Source organism: Suricata suricatta, chromosome 2 (genome assembly GCF_006229205.1).
Source record: "Suricata suricatta isolate VVHF042 chromosome 2, meerkat_22Aug2017_6uvM2_HiC, whole genome shotgun sequence".
Lineage (NCBI taxonomy): Eukaryota > Metazoa > Chordata > Mammalia > Carnivora > Herpestidae > Suricata > Suricata suricatta.
Genome location: NC_043701.1, coordinates 62,612,419 through 62,630,567, shown reverse-complemented (window position 1 = coordinate 62,630,567; position 18,149 = coordinate 62,612,419). Strand labels below are relative to the sequence as shown.

Genomic DNA, 18,149 nt, shown 5'->3' with positions numbered 1-18,149 from the left:
GGCATAGGCAGTGCAGTCAGCGCCTCAGCCCCTGGGGCCCGGAGCGGGCGGGGGCTCTCACCGGCGACCGAGCTCGCACACGTGCGGCGCAGCTACGCGCAGCCGCTAATCCGCCCCACCTCCAGGGCGGAGCCCGCCCTCCGCCGCCGGCCCCGCCTCCGCGCCGGCCGGGAGCAGACAGGCCCCGCCCCTCCCCACCGCCCAGTGGCCTAGCGGCCTCCGCCTGGAGAAAACTCGCTGGTTCCCGGAGGCTTAGCCAGCTGTCGGGTGGGGAGCTTATGGCGGCGGGAGCCGGTCCAAATTTCATCCTGCACCAAAGAGCTCTCCAGACAGTCTTTAGGACTTATAAAGTGGCCATGGCCTTACGAATGCTTGACGTATTTTAATAAAGGCTTCTTCCACATGGTCATGGTCATTTTGTGTTGCCCTCCACACGCAGCTAGCTTAATGAAAAGAGTAACTTTGGAGAATATATTGTTCTCTATATTATTCCTTTGAGTGCAGAGTATCGGAGAGAAGCATTTTCCCACTTCTTCCGTTTACCTCTCCTGCTGGACGGCTTCTCAATAGGATAGGCTTCAGAAAAACTGATCATAGCAAGTTTGTGCTTCTGTGTGAAGAAAAATAAAATCCATTACTCTTTCCATGCCTTTCGAGTATAGCACGTTTCATTACCAAATCCTGGCCTCTAATAGCTTTTGCATGTTTACTATTTTGCCACATTTCAATCCTCAGTGAAACACCTATATGTTATTTCAAGTCCTTTAACTTCTATTAGAGTTGGTTTAAAATTTTTTTTTAAATTTTTGTTTTTATTTATTTTTGAGAGACAGAGACAGGGTGAGCGGGGGAGGGTCAGAGAAAGAAGGAGACACAGAATCTGAAGCAGGCTCCAGGCTCTGAGCTAGCTGTCAGCACAGAGCCAGACTGGGTGCTCAAACCCAGGAACTGCGAGATCATGACCTGAGCCGAAGCCAGATGCTCAACCTACTGAGCCACCCAGGCACCCCTAGAGTTAGTTTTTAAATTGTGGTAAAATGTATGCCACATAAAATTTGTCACTTAATTATTTTTAAGTGTACATTCGGTGGCATTAAGTACATTCACAATGTTGTGCAACCATCACTGCCATCCATCTCCATAAGGTTTTTCATCTGGCAAAGCAGAAACTCTACTCAGGAAATAAATCCCCAGTCTCCCCTCTTCCCAGCTCTGGGAACCACTGTTCTACTTTTTACCCTGTGGATTTCACAGTTGTAAGTAACTCCTACAAGTGGAATCATATAGCCTTATGTTCCTTTGTGACAGCCTTACTTCCTTAATGTTCATCCATTAAGGATGCAACACGTGTTGCAGCATGTGGCAGAATTTCCTTCCTTTTTAAGGTTAAATAATATTCCATTACATATATATACCACATTTTGTTCACCTATGATCACTTGAATTGCTTCCACCTTTGGGCTACTGTGAATAATGCTGCTATGAACATGGGTGCTCCAATATCTATTTGAGACTTTGCTTTCAATTTCTTGGGGTATACACCCAGAAGTGGAATTGCTGTATTATATTAATGCTATTTTTAATTTTTTGAATAACCCCACATTGTTTCCTATAGCAACGTATATAGAGACAAGCAGACTTGTTTTTAAAATCTGGGTTTATGGGGCGCCTGGGTGGCTCAGTCGGTTAAGCCTCCGACTTCGGCTCAGGTCAGATCTCACGTTCCTGAGTTCAAGCCCCGCGTCAGGCTCTGTGCTAACAGCTAGCTCAGAACCTGGAGCCTGTTTCCGGTTCTGTGTCTCCTTCTCTCTCTGCGCCTCCCCCTCTCATGCTCTGTCTCTCTCTGTATCAAAAATAAAAAAATAAAATAAATAAATAAATAAATAAAATCTGGGTTTACGTTATCCCTACTGAGTATGGATAATTCACTCAGACTGACAGGATTCTACACTGTCTTTCTATGAAAGAGATTAGTGACCTCAGATGTATAATCACATGTCCTTGGGCTATGGCTAATTCATATGTTAATGTCCCAATGACAGCAACTGCAAATATGTTTACCACACCCACAGTAAAAATTCAATCTTTAAACTTTAAATTTTTGTACACTTTAAAAATTATCTTCTCTGAGGACTAATGCCTCAAAAATGCATATGGAAGAAAAGAACATTCACATTCCTTTGGCTGTTAGCTAGCTAGGTCCATGGTCAAAACTTACTGCATGTTAGCCTGAACTGCCTCAGACAAGGTCCAAGTGAAACATGCTTTTTTAGTTTTCTGTTTTTCAAAATGACAGCCCTGTATTGGCTTTTATAGTTAAAATAATACCAAAGTGTTCAAAGCCAGTCCCAAATCCCAGCTCCCTCTAATAATCAATGAACAATTTAATGTTCTCCTTGACTTTCAAGTTACATCCTAACATGTATAGTATGTGTAACACTCAGGATCCTGCTTTTAACCCACACCAGCACAATGGATTGCTAAGGGCCTAACACACACAGTGTATCTCTTGTTTCATCCTTATTATTGCCTAGTATTTCTGTCCATCTGAGATTGCCTCTTTACACTACCCAGATAGTAGTCAGTTGTTTTCTGTGCTCCCTCAGTCATTGCAATTATTTCCGTTGTTGAGCCTACTGCATTCAATCTTAATTTATTTTCATTTCTGTTTCCTTTACCAGACGTGAATTCTTAAGAAGCAAAAATTTGGGTATAGAGCAATCCTGTTTTCCCTTTAGTGTTATTTTTTATTTTTTATCAGAGTTATGATTTAGAGCCAAATAATTCTGTAGAAATCTTTTAAATTGCAATGAAAGAGCAGAGACTATACCCCCCTTTATCAATTTCCCCTTCTTTAAAGGAAGTCATTTCCTCTCTTTTAACTGGTTATTTTGATATTTACTTTCATTTCTCTATTCAAAATATTTGCATTGCTATTTCTCAATTTTTCACTTCTAGGCATTATCTGTTGACTTCACTTAGTGGAAAACGAGGATTTAATTCTTCTTCCTTTCCCCATCATTTTCCCCACCCCCACCACACTTTTCATCCCTTTAGCTGCTCAGTCTAGTTATATTGTCCTTTTTTAATAGGTTTCTGTTTACTTCACTATGATTAGGTAAATGTTACTTACATCTTGGGCGAAGTAGTAGATACTATGATCACTTTTCTTCTCCTGCTCAGCTTTTTGTTTTTCCTGCAGTTAATAATTATCTTATTTTGGTTTACTATCCATCACCAAGCCAAGCCCAAACTTTTTAATGATTATTTCAATCTCTGCCTCCCAACATTTAAATAGATGAGGTGTTCTATTAGTTTCATCTGAAAAGGAGTCTTTTCTGGGATCTTCTGGACATGCACCAATCCCTGTCCAGTGAAGAATTCTCAGGGCCTCTCAAATCATTTTTCTCCTGCATTGTGTTTTCTGTTTCCTATATCCTAAATCTTCTTTTTTCCTCTGTTTAGTCCCTCATTTTCTCTGTTTAGTTCCTCATTCTTTTCCTAAGAAAGGAAAAGTAAACGAAAGGGAAATTTTTTGAGATCTTCGAATGTTTGAACATACCTTTATTGTTTACCTACACTTGATTGGTATTTTACTAATCAGATAGAACACTAGTTTGAAATAAATCTCCTTTTGAAATTTGATAGAATTTACTCCTTTGGGGATGCCTGGGTGGTTCATTTGGTTGGCTCAGTTGGTTGAGTGTCAGACTTCAGCTCTGGTCATGATCTCATGGTTTGTAAGTTCAGGCCCAGAATCAGTCTGCCTGCTGTCAGTGCAGAGCCTGCTTTGGATCCTCTGTCCCACCTCTCTCTCTGCCCCTCCCTCACTCAAGCTCTCTCCAAAGTGTGAATAAACATTTAAAAAAAAATTGCTCCTATGTTTTCTAGCTTTCTTTGTGACTGTTGAGAAATTGAAATTCTTCGTTTGTTCTTGATTCTTTGTTAAGTGATCTGTTTTTCTCTCTAGAAGCTTAGGATTGTCTGTCTCCCTTGTCCTACAATTTCATGATGATTTGGGGTAAGTCATGTTTTATCTATTGTGCTGGGCACTCAGTGGGCCCTTTTAATCTGGAAACTCATGACTTTTAGATTGGAAACATTGTCTTGAATTTTTTGGTGATGATCACTCCTTCCCTAAGGGAGTGATTGGGTTTTTTTTGAACTCTTATTTTTCAGATTTTGGATCCCCTGCAGTGGCCCTCTAATTTCTTCTTTTTTTCTTTCTTATTTTCATTTCTTTTTCCTTTTGCTCCCCCCCCCCCGATATTTCCAACATTTATTTTCTGACTTATTTATTGAACTTTCCATTTCTGCAATCATATTTTTTTTTGTCTCTGACTACTCTATTTATTTTAATGTTTATTTTCTTTGAGAGAGAACAAGAGCAAGTAAGCAGGGGAGAGGCAGACAGAGAAGGAAAGAATGCCAAGTAGGCTCCGTGCTGTTAGCCAGAGCCCCAGGTGGGGCTCAAACTCATGAATGGTGAGCTCAGGACCTGAGCCGGGATCAAGAGTCCAACACAACTGGCTGAGCCACCCAGGTCCCCCTCTGAATACAATAGCATCCTGTTATTGTTTTATGGTTGCAGTGGTTCCTCATATCTCAAGATATTGATTATATATATTCTATATACATTGGATGCATACATTATATATAGAATATACACTTTTTTTTTAAGTTTCCTTCTCACTAAATGGTTTCTGTTTCCTCTAAGGGTTGCTCCCTCCCTCCCTTCTTTGTTTAGTCGTTTTGGTACCGTCTCCTATGTTTGTTCTTGAGGTCAAATCCTGAGTCCTCTTGCTTCCAGGTCATTCATGTTCTTCCTTCTTGTCAAAGGCCACGTTTTTTGGGTCTCTGCACGGGATAAAGTGCTTATTTGATGCTGAGTCCTCTTCCTCCACTCAGCTCCCGGTCATTCACAACCAGATCTGCACCCTCCAGGGGAAAACGTGGGGGGTCATCTCTAGTTGAGTCTGATCAGCCTTAAAAGAAACATCCCAAGATAAGCACATTGGAAATTCCCCCAACTAAACAGGCCCACCAAATGAGATTAAAGCTAGCCAACAAGCCCCCTCACACTCTGAGAACATCTGGGGTCTCATCTAAAGTATGAAGTGCACTGGTTCACATGGAATTTATGGTGTGGAGGGCAGGGTACCTTCAAGCTCCACCAAGATGGACTCCAGCGAGGTGGAGGTGTGGCCGAGGTTGAGAAGGACCGCCCACCCCCTTTCTCCCGAGAGCCTGGAGGCCTGGCGCCCGCTTCCTGAACGGCGGTGCCGGCCCCCTGCCAGCAGAGGGAGCGACCGCGGCTAGCTGGCGGCTGCGCGGGCAGGGCCTCTCTGGGAGGAGAGGAAGAAACCAGAGAGACGGCGAGGGGAAGTAGAGGTGGCGTTCAGCCTCACTGTCTCCCAGCAGAGCTGGTGTCTAGCCGGTGGCCGCAGCGGAACACTACAAGCCACGCTGGCTGCTCATGGAGCTGAAGACTCGAGCGGAGACGGGATGCTCCCGGCTGCCGAGATCGGCAAGGCACCGGAAACCCCGGTGAGGCAGCTCTGGTGGCCCGGGGAGGGGACACGGGTCGCCCAGGGAGGTGGCACAAATCTCCCAAGGGAGACTGCGTCGGTGAGGTGGCCCTGGCGTCCTGGGGACGTGGTTTCCGTCGCCCAGGGAGACAGCCCTTCCAATCTGGTGAGGTAGCACGGACCTCCTAGAGGAGGTGGTCCCAGTGCGGTGGCTCAGGCGACCCGGGTGAGATGACACATATAGATGTCTCTAGGGACGTAGAGACATGCCCTGAAGTCTGGGCAAGGTAACTCCAGCAATCCTGGGGAGGTGGCAGTGGTGGTCCCGAGGGCCACCTGCGTCAGATGGCCCTGACCCCTCAGGAAGGTCCCAGGGCAGGGGGTCTGGGACCTCGCGCTCTCTGGGAATCCTGTAGGACTCCAGTCTTATTGTGTTTGTTATACCTGTTCTTCTAGGGCTGCTCTGAAAGTGATAACGAAAGGAAGGACGTCGAGGAGAAACGTAAGCAGACTTGAAACACAGTACCATTCTCTACCCAGCCATCTCCTAAACTCAGCCCTCGAGGGTCTGCCGCAGAGAAGAGTCTTGGCCTTTAAAATGAATCTCTCTCCTTTTTTTTTTTTTTTTTTTTTGGTACAATATACTTGCATAGTATTAAGTACCGGTTATCATTATACACCCATCTTTCTTTCTAAAATTGTAAAATATGGGATGATTTGAAGATAAGCACTTCCTGACCCCAACTTAGTGTAGGGACAGGTTTGGTTTCACTGGAGTGCTGCCCCTCACGCCGATTTAGAATAATTGGGCCTGCCTGTTATTTTAATGAAGCATCAACTTATTAAGCCTCAGGAATTTGGAGGGGCTAATGATCTCGGAGAGATGACCATCACCTTAATTGGAGTCAAAATGACAATTGTTTAGTTGTCCTTTGCCTTCAGTGAATTTGCCTTGAAAAGTTGATCTGGGAAGAAAAATACAAGGGATAACTTGTTTCCTGGATCTTGGTCTGGACAAGGAAGAGGGAAAAGGTCAGCACCTCCATTTCCTACCGAGGACAGCAGCACATGTCAGGGATGTGGACATTTGTCATTTAACTCTAATGAGCTAAGCATGGCAGGCGTTTGGGAATCCGGGAATCTTCGGTGGCTTTTGAAGTAAAATTTACTGGGGGAGGAAGGGGCATGTAATAGCTATTCCATCAGAGGGATTTTGGTTCTTCTGACCAGGAATGAGTGAGTAGTGGTAGGAGGAAGGGTGCCCACATTACCGTGATGCCTCGAGGAGTTGGGCTTGCCCTAACTTGCCTGCGGATACAGTCTGCCTCAGGAGGGAAGCTCTACGTCATCCCCAGCACTTGACAGTCATAGCTCGGCTCCTTTTTTAAAAGACTGGAGAGTACCCTGTATCTTTCAGTTAAACTCTTCCCTTTTCCACCTTTGCCCGTTCAAATGCCTGAGAAGTTGATGCCTACTGAGATGTCATAGACACAGACTGTACTTTGTCCTTGTCCCTCCTTTGGTAGCTTGGTCAACTTCTTTTCAATTAGGGGCGCTTATTACAAGAAACAGAAAAGGAGAGTCATAGAAACCTCCCAAATCACTGGTGTGTCATCTTAAAGAATGTCATTTGACCAAGAATGTACTTACTGCATTTAAGTGGTGATACCAAAGAATAGAATTTAAAAGTAGGTGCAAAATTTTATTTATTTATTTGTTTGTTTGTTTTAATGGCTTTTATTTATTTTTGAGAGACAGCGCAAGCAGGGGAGGGTCAGAGAGCGGGAGATACAGGATCCGAAGCAGGCTCCAGGCTCTGAGCTAGCTGTTGGCACAGAGCCCGATGTAGGGCTCGAACCCACCAACCGTGAGATCATGACCTGGGCCGAAGCCCGATGCTTAACCGACTGAGCCACCCAGGCACCCCTTATTTATTTTTTAACGTTTATGTATTTATATTGAGAGAGGGAGAGAGAGTATCCCAAGCAGGCCCCCCATGACACCTGACATGGGGCTTGGTCCCATGAACCATGAGATCAGGACCTGAGGTGAAATCAAGTGTTCGATGCTCAACTGACTGAGCCACCCAGAAACCCTGAAAAAAATTTTTTTAATTAAAAAAAAGTAAATTAAACAAAAATAGGATTTGCTCCCTAAGCTACAGGAAAACATTCCTCCCACATAGCCCTGCCTCTAGGTGTCTGCAGATGCAGCTTACAATGTACTTATTTTCTTCAAGATAACTAGAAAAAAAGAACACTGTGACTCTTGTCTATAATGGTGGGTGGATTTCTGCATTAATGAAGTTTGATGCAGACCAGCCTATTCTGCTGATATTTGAAGGAAAAAAAAAAAAAGAAACCTGGGTTGAGGGTCAGGAAACATGGATTTTAATTCCATTTATAACCTTGAGGTGTCCGCTGGGCAATTGTTATAATTTATAGTTGGGAAGCCAAGGCCTAGATTTATAGTTTTGCCCCTACTTACTGATGGGCTACTGCTTCTCATGGCATTTGAACGTGCTTGTAATGCTCTTGAATAGAACAAAGGAAAATTTGGTTTTGGGGGCTGGGGGTGGAACATACCCAGTACTAAACACATTGGCGTTTATTCTGTTACACTTTTTTTAAATAACTGAGATGGGGTGCCTGGGTGGCTCAGTGGGTAGAGCATCCAACTTCAGCTGGTTATGATCTCACAGTTTGTGAGCTCAGGCCCCGCATCAGCCTCTGTGCTGACGGCTCAGAGCTTGGAGTCTGCTTCTGATTCTGTGTCTCCCTCTTTCTCTGCCCCTCCCCCACTCACACTTTGTCTCTGTCTCAAAAATAAACATTAAAAAAAACTTAAAAAAAATAACCGAGCAAAATCTGACAGTTAGATTTTGCATTTAGGCATCTCTTTTTTCATATTTTCATTTTATCAGAAGTAATAGTTGTTTTGTAATGAGGCTGATTATAACCTTTCATACGACCTCTTACCTTTCTCTCATTGCTGCTTTCTTAAAACTTCTTTGGTAAAGAGCCAACTTCTACAAGGGCAGCTCCAGGGAGAACAGAGGCGAAGTTCAACCAGTATCGCTTCTCAGGAGGCTCTGTACTGTTCCCCCAGCTTTATCTCTCTTGCACACACTTTTCTTCCTTCCTTCCTTCCTTCCTTCCTTCCTTCCTTCCGTCCGTCCTTCCGTCCTTCCTTCCTTCCTTCCTTCCAGCAATTGCTGTAGTCTTTGTAACTAAACATATGCCAGCACAATCAGGCTTTTCACTTGTGTATAAACTTGTGGGGAATGGTTTGTTTAGAGAGGACCCCATCCTTTAGTTAAACCTGAGGCACAGAAATACACCGCGTGTTCAGATTTATTCTAAGGTTTGGTTTCCAGAAAGTCTGCTTTTTCTCTGGGGCCTTATTTTACAGCACCTGCTTTCATCTGGAAGTCAATGGCTGCTCCTCTTACACTTTTACGTTAACTTTTTTTTTTTTTAATCTGTAGGTGCTATGCAAATCTTAGGGAGATTTAGCCCTGTCTGTGGAATAATTCACACTGCAGACTGAGCATGTTGGAAAGCAGGGAGCCTAGTGACCACACAGGGACACGCACGCAGCTCCCGCTGTACCGAGTCTCCTAACCTTCTGCAGGAAGGACACCCTGAGTTACCCAAGTAGAGAGCCTGCACGTGGGAACAGATACTTCAGAGGGAACCGTGTACCTCAGCACACGGGGGTGGTGTGGAAAGAGACATGGCACCAGCTGTGAATCATGTCACTCCTACCTTCTTTGTCAGGAAGCGGCTGCGGCCTTCAGCTTTCTCTGGGGTTTAGGGCACGTCTGCCCTGGCACAGATAGAGCTGGAGATATTCTGGAAGAGAGCAACAGTGCTGTTGATCCAGAAATTTAGGACAGTGGAAGATCATTTAATTGCCTTTGAAGTGGATCAGGCATTTACCAGAAATGTTTCTTTAAATAAAAATGGAAAATTTTGTATTCGTGTACTTGAATCTTGCCTCTTTCCACGAAGAATTAGAGGCAGCTTACGTTGCTTAATTTTGCTTTAAACATAGATAGTGGGAGAAGGTACAGACGATTGCAGAGTGAAAAACTGATGTGGAAACGATAGGCAGTGCCAGGTTTTCATGGGCAGAGTAAGGAACGGGCTCCTTGGGAAACCTGCCCATGTCCTAAATGGGAGGAGAACAAAGCTACGCAGGAGCCCATGGTGCCCCCTGGGCCTTCGTGCTCAGTCACAGCCCATGTTGCCTCTGCTCTCACTCTTCGCTAGAAATGGCTCAGGGCTCCAAATCACCTGTTTGTCACATCTAGTAAGTACACTGTGGATTGGTGCAAGTCTAGTTTATGTCCCACAGAAGGAACCTCGCTCCAGATTGTGGAATTTAATGGCTCATCAGTCATTTAGAGTTTTTCTTAGTAATTTGTGTTTTCCCTCAAGCTTCCTTTTATTCTTTTTCTGACATGGAAATTTTTGTACAAAGGCATTTGAAGCTTTTACAATAACTTTTTTTTACTAGAGGTCCCTGTGTGGCTCAGTTGATTAGGTGTCTGATGCTTGATTTCAGCTCAGGTCATGATTCATGGTTTGTGAAATCGAACCCCATGTTGGGCTCTGCACTGACAGCATAAGCTCGCTTGGGATTCTCTCTCCTCTCTCTGCCCCTCCTGCATGCATGCTCTCTTGCTCTCTCTCAAAATAAATAAATAAACATTTTTTAAAAACACAGCTTTTTTATTTTTAACATAAGGAAGAGTTTTTACTCATTGGTCACCTTTTCCATTTTTTTTCATAGACTCAAAATCTTTCAATACTGTTTTTTCTTTTTTAAAGCATTTTATTTTTTTAAATTTTTAAAAAGAATTCTCTTTTTAAAAAATGTTTATTTAGGGGCACCTGGGTGGCCCAGCTGATCAAAAGGGGCGGGAGGGGGGGCGCCTGGGTGGCTCAGATGGTTGTGTCTGGCTCCGGCTCAGGTCATGATCTCACTGTTCGTGGGTTCGAGCCCTGCGTCGGGCTCTGTGCTGACAGCTAGCTCAGAGCCTGGAGCCTGTCTTTGGATTCTGTGTCTCCCTCTTTCTCTGACCCTCCCCTGTTCACACCGTGTCTCTCTCTCTCTCTCAAAAATAAATTAAAAAAATTTTTTTTTAATGTTTTATTTATTTTTGATACAGAGAAAGACAGAGCATGTGAGGGGGAAGGGCAGAGAGAGAAGGAGACACAGAACCGGAAGTAGGCTCCAGGCTCTCAGAGCCTGATGTGGGGCTTGAACCAACGAATACAAGATCTGACCTGAGCTGAAGTCGGAGGCTCAACAGACTGAGCCACTCAGGCGCCCCTCAAAAATAAATTTAAGAAGACATTAAAAAAATTTGAATTCAACTTTGTAAAAAATAAATAAATAAATAAAAATGTTTATTTTTGAGAGAAAGAGGGAGAGCAAAACAGAGAGGGAGACAGAGGATCTGAAGCAGTCTCTGTGCTGACAGCAGAGAATCTGATATGGGTCTCCAACTCATGAACTGTGAGATCATGATCTGGGCTGAATTCGGACACTTACCTGACTGAACTGCTCAGGTGTCTCCCCTTTGTATATCTTTTGCATTTCCTTTAATCCTGTGGTGGTTGGTAATGTTAAATAATTGTTATTCTTTCATTTTTAGATGACATAAATATCGCAGCTCTTGTTGGAAATGAACAAGTCAATGAAGATACAGATAATGGTGATCTCACTTCCTACGTGTCTGCATTTATAGAAAAAGAAGTTGGAAATGACCTTAAATCTTTAAAGAAACTTGATAAACTCATAGAACAGATGACAGAAAATAAAATGCAGTTAGAAGAACAGGCAAGTATTAAAACTCACTGAGATAATGCCAGTGTTCAGTAACATAGACATCACCATTATCACATATCACTGTTATTTTAGGGAATTTTGAAGATATAGATTGTGACAAATAGTCTAGTCATTTAAAACTGTTTCATAGGTTTTAAGGACCTACAATGTGCTAACTACTTTACAGATTATGTAAAAGACAGAGTTCCTGATGATAGGATTTTGATCTTAAAAACATAGTGATAGCTAACATTAAAACAATTTTTTAATGTTTATTTATTTTTAAGAGAGAGACAGAGTGTGAGTAGGGGAGGGGCAGAGAAAGAAGGAGACACAGAATCTGAACCAGGCTCCAGGCTCTGAGCTGTCAGCACAGAGCTGGACTCAGGGCTTGAGCTCATGAACCGTGAGATCATGACCTGAGCTGAAGTCACTGCTTAACTCACTGAGCCACCCAGGCACCCTAACACCTAACATTTTAAGTAGCTATTAATACCGTGACTTTTAAAGTGCTCGACAAGGAAGTAATTTCATGGTATACAAAAATGTCATAACACCTTCCTTCCATACTTTTCATATGTGCACTCATAAGGAAAAAACCTGAAAATAAGTATAACATAATAATGGTTATTTCTGAGTGGTTGGTTAACAGGTGATTCATTTTCTTCACATCTTTCTATATTTTCAGGCATTTTATTTTACAATGAATATATTAAAATAGTTTTTTAAAAACCCAATGCATGTAATCTTAAAAAGTAAGTGGATTCATGTACTTGCAACAGTGTGTTTGTCAAGGACAAAAGATTCACATCATGTAACTGCTACGTTGGGTTAAATGCTCGGTATGTGGGAGTGTTGGTGTGTGAGCCCTGGGTTGATAGCCGTCCTATGTCTTTCTACCACTTCTACCCTGTTCTCCCAAGCATCGCCCAGCCCCACCCCCCTCATCCACGCCCGCGGGCAAGCCGCAGCGGGCTGTCTCTGAGGAAGTCACAGGCTGAGTGGATGGATGCCAGCCCTGATGTGTGGTCTCCAGGGCTCCTTCCTGGGAAGGTCGGCTCCTCTGCCCCTCCCCTCACTTGTTCTTACAAATCCTCCCCTGGATACCTACCCCATCTGGCCATTCCGTCTTCCTAAAAAGAAAAAATTAAGGCTGCTTAGCATGAATCTATTGAACAGGCTACCCCACATTCCACAAAACTTCTTTGCAACCATTTCTACTTCTTAATTCAGCCAAAGATCCGTCCAAGATCGTCCTCATGCCTCAGATCCTACCTGCCCTTGGAGTGATCTCGCTTCACGCTTTCATAGTTTCCTCCTCTGCTCCTTAGCCAGGCACATCTTTTCTTTAAAACCCAAACAAACAAAACACCCTCCCCTCATCTCATAGTGGGTGCTAGTCCCTTCCTCTTACTGTTAGGCTTCCTCAACAAGTCCTCTTTCTTCATGTCTGTCTCCACTTTCCAGCCAGGCTTATTTCCCGGATGATGCTGGGAGCTTGTGCCCAAGCCCCTAACTGAACTTAAGTTCAGCATGTCCGAGACTGGACTGCTCTGTCTTCAAATGCTCCTCTTTCCTGAAAAGTGGCGTCACTATCTGCCTGTCTCCCGGGCCTGAAGCCTAGGAACCTTCCTAGATTGCCCATCATCCTGCCTCCTCTACCCCGTCTCCAGGACATCTGACCTCCGCCCCGTTCTTGTCTCTGCCGCCACCCAGTTCACCCAGTTCAGGGCTGCAGCCTCTCGCACACTTGATGGCGGTTTGCCCATCTTCTGCTTCCTTCCCCTCCATCCCCACAGTAACCGTTGCTCGTTTTTATCCTTTACAGAAATGATAATATGTGTAAATAAGCAATACATATGATGTAGTTAAAATCTATTCTGTATATGTAAGCATGTGTGTATTTTAAATATGCATGGCTTAACTTTTTATAATTAATGTCATATACAACTTGCTTTCCTATCAATGTATATAGCTCTTTTCGAATGGTTTTATGGTATTCAACTATGGTTGTACGTAGTTTATTTAACCAGGCCCTGACTGGTGGACATTTTCACTGTTTCCACTTTTTATTACTACAAACAATATGAGAATAAACATAATTGTTTATCATGTTACTCTTTTTTTTTTTCCGGATTTTTTCGTTTTTAAGTAATCCCTACACCTGACACAGGACTTGAACTTACAACCCGTACATCACTAGTCTCATGCTCCCCCAACTGAGCCAGCCAGCTGCCCCTATCACATGACTTTCTAAATCATAAATCTAATCGGATGATTCCCTTATCAAAAATTCTTAATAGCTTCCCAGTGCCTGTTGGAAAAAGTCTACATCCTTCTAAGGCACAAGATACTTCTCTGATCTCACCTCTCCCTACCAACCTAGGCTTGTCTCTTCTTTTTTTTTTTTTTAATATTTTTTAATTTTTTTAAATTTTTATTTGAGAGACAGAGGGAGACAGAGGACTAGCAGGGGAGGAGCAGACAGAGAGAGGAAGACACAGAATCCAAAGCAGGCTCTAGGCTCTGAGCTGTCAGCACAAATGTGGGGCTTGAACCCTCAAATGGTGAGATATGACCTGAGCCAGAGTCATATTCAGCTGAGCCACCCAGACGCCCCTAGGGTCATCTCTTCTTTCTGTGTGTTCGTGAACTGTACTCTGTTTCTTACTCAGCTCTTTGCTGTTCTCTCACGTGACTAAGCTGTTCGTTTTGCCCGGAATGCCCTTTCCTTCCAAAGTTCCCAGAATATTCCCACCCGCCCTGCAAAGGTCTTTGCAGGAGTCATGCAAGCACAAGTGCCTTGCATCTCAGCACTTTATTATCAAGAAATGCAGAATGCCAGGCCCTACTCGGGGCCTGACTGACTCACATCTGCATTACGCCAGCTCTCTAGGCGGTGCCTGTGTACGTTCAGGTTTGGGAAGCATTACCTTCGAACACTGTTTTGCCTAGCATCTCTCTTTTATTGTCAATCCCATAATGCAGTAGTTATTTGCTTACATTTCTCTCCCATACGAACTGAGCTTAAGGGCAGATACCATGTCTTATCTGACTGTTCCTCACACAGAGCCGCATACAAAGTCTTTAATCAGTCTTGATTAAACTGAAATTCCTCTAATAGTCTTTATATCATATTGATACCTAATATTTGTGTATGTTTTTTCCATATACTAAAAGAAGAATTAGTAAATGACCCCTAAAGTCATTACCTGGATGTCACCTTCCCAAGTCAGTGCTTCTCACTCTGGTCCTCTATCAGAATCACCTGGGTAACTTTTGCAAAACACAGATAGTCAGACTTTTAGAATCAGAACTTCATTTGTTTTTTAATGGAAATGTTTGGTAGAGAAAGCATAAAAGTATTCTCTGGCTCGCCCCTCTGAACGGGCTGCGCCTCATGAAAGATTCAGAGGTGCTTACTGGGGTGATCTGCTGTTCCCCACACATCTCCACATACAGCGTTTTGTGTTTAGGTTTGGTTGGAATGGGAGGTAGAAATCACACCTTTCTTTTGAAGCTTATAATTGACAATTTTCAATTCTATTAGGACAAACATGTATTTTGAAGGTGATAATCTAATTAACAAGGTTACTACTAGGGGCGCCTGGGTGGCTCAGTTAAGCATCCAACTTCTCAGGTCATGATCTCACAGTTCATGGGTTTGAAACCCACGTCCAGCTCTGTGCTGACAGCTCAGAACCCACTTATCAATCCTCTGTCTCTCCTCTCCACCTCTCCCCATGGTGCTTTCTCTCTCTCTCTCAAAAATAAATAAACATTAAAAACGGTTGTGAAAATTTTATCTGATTGGTGCTGTTTTTATTTTTGTTACAACCAGGTACTTACAATTTCATCAGAAATCCCTAAAAGAATACAGAGTGCCTTAAAAAATGCAGAAGAATCAAAGCAATTCCTTAATCAGTTTCTGGAGCAAGAAACTCATCTTTTCAGTTCCATCAACAGCCATTTGCTGACCGCACAGCCCTGGATGGAAGATCTGGGAGCCATGATGAACCAAATTGAAGAGATTGAGCGCCATCTTGCTTACCTTAAATGGATTTCACAAATTGAAGAACTCAGGTAAAAAGGGCTTCTTTGTTCTCATAATTATTATTTTCCTCTGAGGCTCTGTCTTAGCAAGTGCATGCATGCCATTAAATAATTGAGTTAATTAAAGATTATAATAATGTAATTTTACCAGTTGTTATGAAAATAGCATTATGATAATGATTCTTTTCCTTTTTTGTGAATGAACATAAACTTTTCAGGGAGCTTAATTTGCATTTGAAAGAAAGTATTACTAAGTAAAAATTTAAGTCCTATAGTTGTATGGTGAACACAAGATGAAACTATTATTTATAAAACCAAATTAATAAAGCAACATTTCAACATGGTAATATTCTGTACATTTACTTCTTGACAGGGTCACGTAATAAGATGGATTGCTTTCTCTAAAGTTTGAATTATAAAATGGATTGCTCTCTCTAAAGTTTGAGTGTCTTTCAATGGGAGTCCTCTAACAAGAGATACACAGTATTCTTAAATAAGTAACAGAATTTTGCTGTGTGTGGGTAGAGGGAGGGAAAGTACACACATCTTTCTGAATTGAATAGGTATCACTAGTGTTAACTGTGAGTGTCTGGTATTGGCTTTTTAAACATTTTTATTTTATTTATTTATTTTATTTTTGAGAGACAGGGAGAGACAGCACAAGCAGGCGAGGATCAGAGAGAGAGAGAGGGAGACACAGAATCTGAAACAGGCTCCAGGCTCTGAGCTAGCTGTCAGCACAGAGCCTGCCGTGGGGCTCGAACCCCTGAACATGAGGTCATGACCTGAGCCAAAGTCGGACGCTTAACTGAGCCACCCAGGCGCCCCTGGTATTGGCTGTCAAACAAGCTAAATTAACATTTCTGCCTGGATTGGCAAAATTATTTGGTTTTTGATATAGTCCCCCAGCCCCTCCAAACTGCACAGTTCCATCCTGCTTTGTTGTAACTCCTCTTGCCCAAAGCTGCCAGCAACCATTCATGTTGTCTGGAAGACTTGAAGAAGAAAAGTCATCAAAGAGTCTTAATGTCCCATTGTAAGTGTATCACAGTTAATATATTCTATGTTATGTCTTCCAAAGAGTAATACAGTATCACTTTCTACTGTATGTTTCCAGAAATTTTACAGAATTTTACTTATCAGTGTAGTGTGACATCTTTGCTTTTCATATATGAGTTTTACATTTACAGAAAAAAATGATACACCTAAGATTGTCATGTTACCAGTGATTCCAGAAATCAACTGAAGCCTTTTAGACCATCTCCTTGTTTAGATAAATTATTTGTGGTGAAGAGATTTTTAAATCTTGCTTCTTTGGGGGCGCCTGAGTGGCTCAGTCAGTTAAGCCTCTGACTTTGGCTCAGGTCAGATCTCACATTCGTGGGTTCGAGCTCCGCGTTGGGCTCTGTGCTGACAGCTAGCTCAGAGCCTGGAGCCTGCTTCTGGTTCTGTGTCTCCTTTTCTCTCTGCCCCTCCCCTTCTCATGCTCGGTCTCTCTCTCTATATCAAAAAATAAATAAAACATTAAAAGAATTTTTTAAAAATAAATTTTGCTTCTTTTTACTTCATTCTTCCTTGCCCCTCTGGAAGAAAATACCAAATAAGGAGCAATGTTAATAACCTTATTAAGTAGAATAAATTGTTTAAAAGCCTCACTCTTGTAGTAGCCAAAGAAATAGATTAATTAACATAGGACTATGGTTATGGATAGCCTTTTTCTGGTGCTGGGATTATTTAAGAGAAATTTGCCCTGGGCATCATATGAGAAGTAGGAATCGAGTTCATAATCAAATAGAGCACAGCTATTTCTCTTTAATAACACGTTCTTTCCTTTAGACATGATAAATCCTCTATTTCTGTCTTCCTTTGGGTTTTTGAGATTTTCCTCATCTAATTTCTCTCTGACGTTAACCTGCTTTTTATTCCATAGCACTTTCTCTTTTAAAAAAGTGGTTTTTTCCCCAGAACTAGCGTCTTTTATTAACTCTGTGTCTTGAATACCACAGTATTGCGGTGTCGTTGTGCACGAACCCTGGTTCTCTAGCTTATTCTGTGCTCTGAGTGACATTCATGGTTCTGTGTTGTGGGCTAGTTCATGTATCTTGGAAAGCAGTACTCCCTTATCTGTGCTTACTTGTACATTTCACAGTGTTTCCTAACATTTGTACATTTCTTAAACCTAGTAGTCCTCCTTTTAACATAATGCAACACCTGGTTTGGATTCGTGTTCCCTTGAAGTAGGACATCAGTGAGAAGGTTTTGCCACAATGCACAGGGAAGGAAGGACCTTCCACGGGAGCAGGCAGTGTGCATGCTGGCTGACCATCAGAACACACCCATAAATGGGGCACCGGGGTGACTCAGTCAGCCGAGCATCCGACTTTTGATTTCAGCCCAGGTCATGATCTCACAGTTCACAGGTTCCAATCCCGAGTCAGGCTCTAGGCTGACAGTGTGGAACCTGCTTGGGGTTCTCTCTCTCCCTCTCTCTCCCTCTCCCTCTCTCTCTGACCTTCCCCTCCCCCCATGCATGTGTGTGCTCTGAAAACAAATAAATAAACTTAAAAAAGAGTAAAAAGAACAAGCCCGTAAAAAAACCTACTGGTGCTTTAAATGCAGAAATGATGGATTTCTTGACACCCAATGGGAGGGTGGGGGGAGAGTGCTTTCAATTCTGGTAGTAGCTATAAAAGTCAAAACTGGTTGGAAATCTTAATAAAAATGATTAGA

General features: G+C 42.7%; 1 protein-coding gene and 1 long non-coding RNA gene across 2 annotated transcripts in view; one reads left to right on the top strand and one right to left on the bottom strand.

Moving 5' to 3' along the window:
* Positions 1–367: 367 nt before the first annotated feature.
* Positions 368–5,579, bottom strand: LOC115281853. The gene is made up of 4 exons (XR_003904432.1): positions 5,162–5,579; positions 4,760–4,985; positions 3,134–3,196; positions 368–610 (listed from the first exon to the last, which is right to left on the bottom strand). It is a non-coding gene; the product is annotated as an uncharacterized LOC115281853 (long non-coding RNA).
* Positions 5,359–18,149, top strand: part of RINT1 (RAD50 interactor 1) — a 31,081-nt gene continuing 18,290 nt past the window's right edge. The window contains exons 1-4 of the mRNA XM_029927465.1: positions 5,359–5,547; positions 5,985–6,030; positions 11,194–11,378; positions 15,208–15,449. Coding sequence (XP_029783325.1) covers positions 5,506–5,547; positions 5,985–6,030; positions 11,194–11,378; positions 15,208–15,449 — 515 coding nt within the window. The 5' untranslated portion in view covers positions 5,359–5,505. The remainder of the gene's footprint in view (positions 5,548–5,984; positions 6,031–11,193; positions 11,379–15,207; positions 15,450–18,149) is intronic.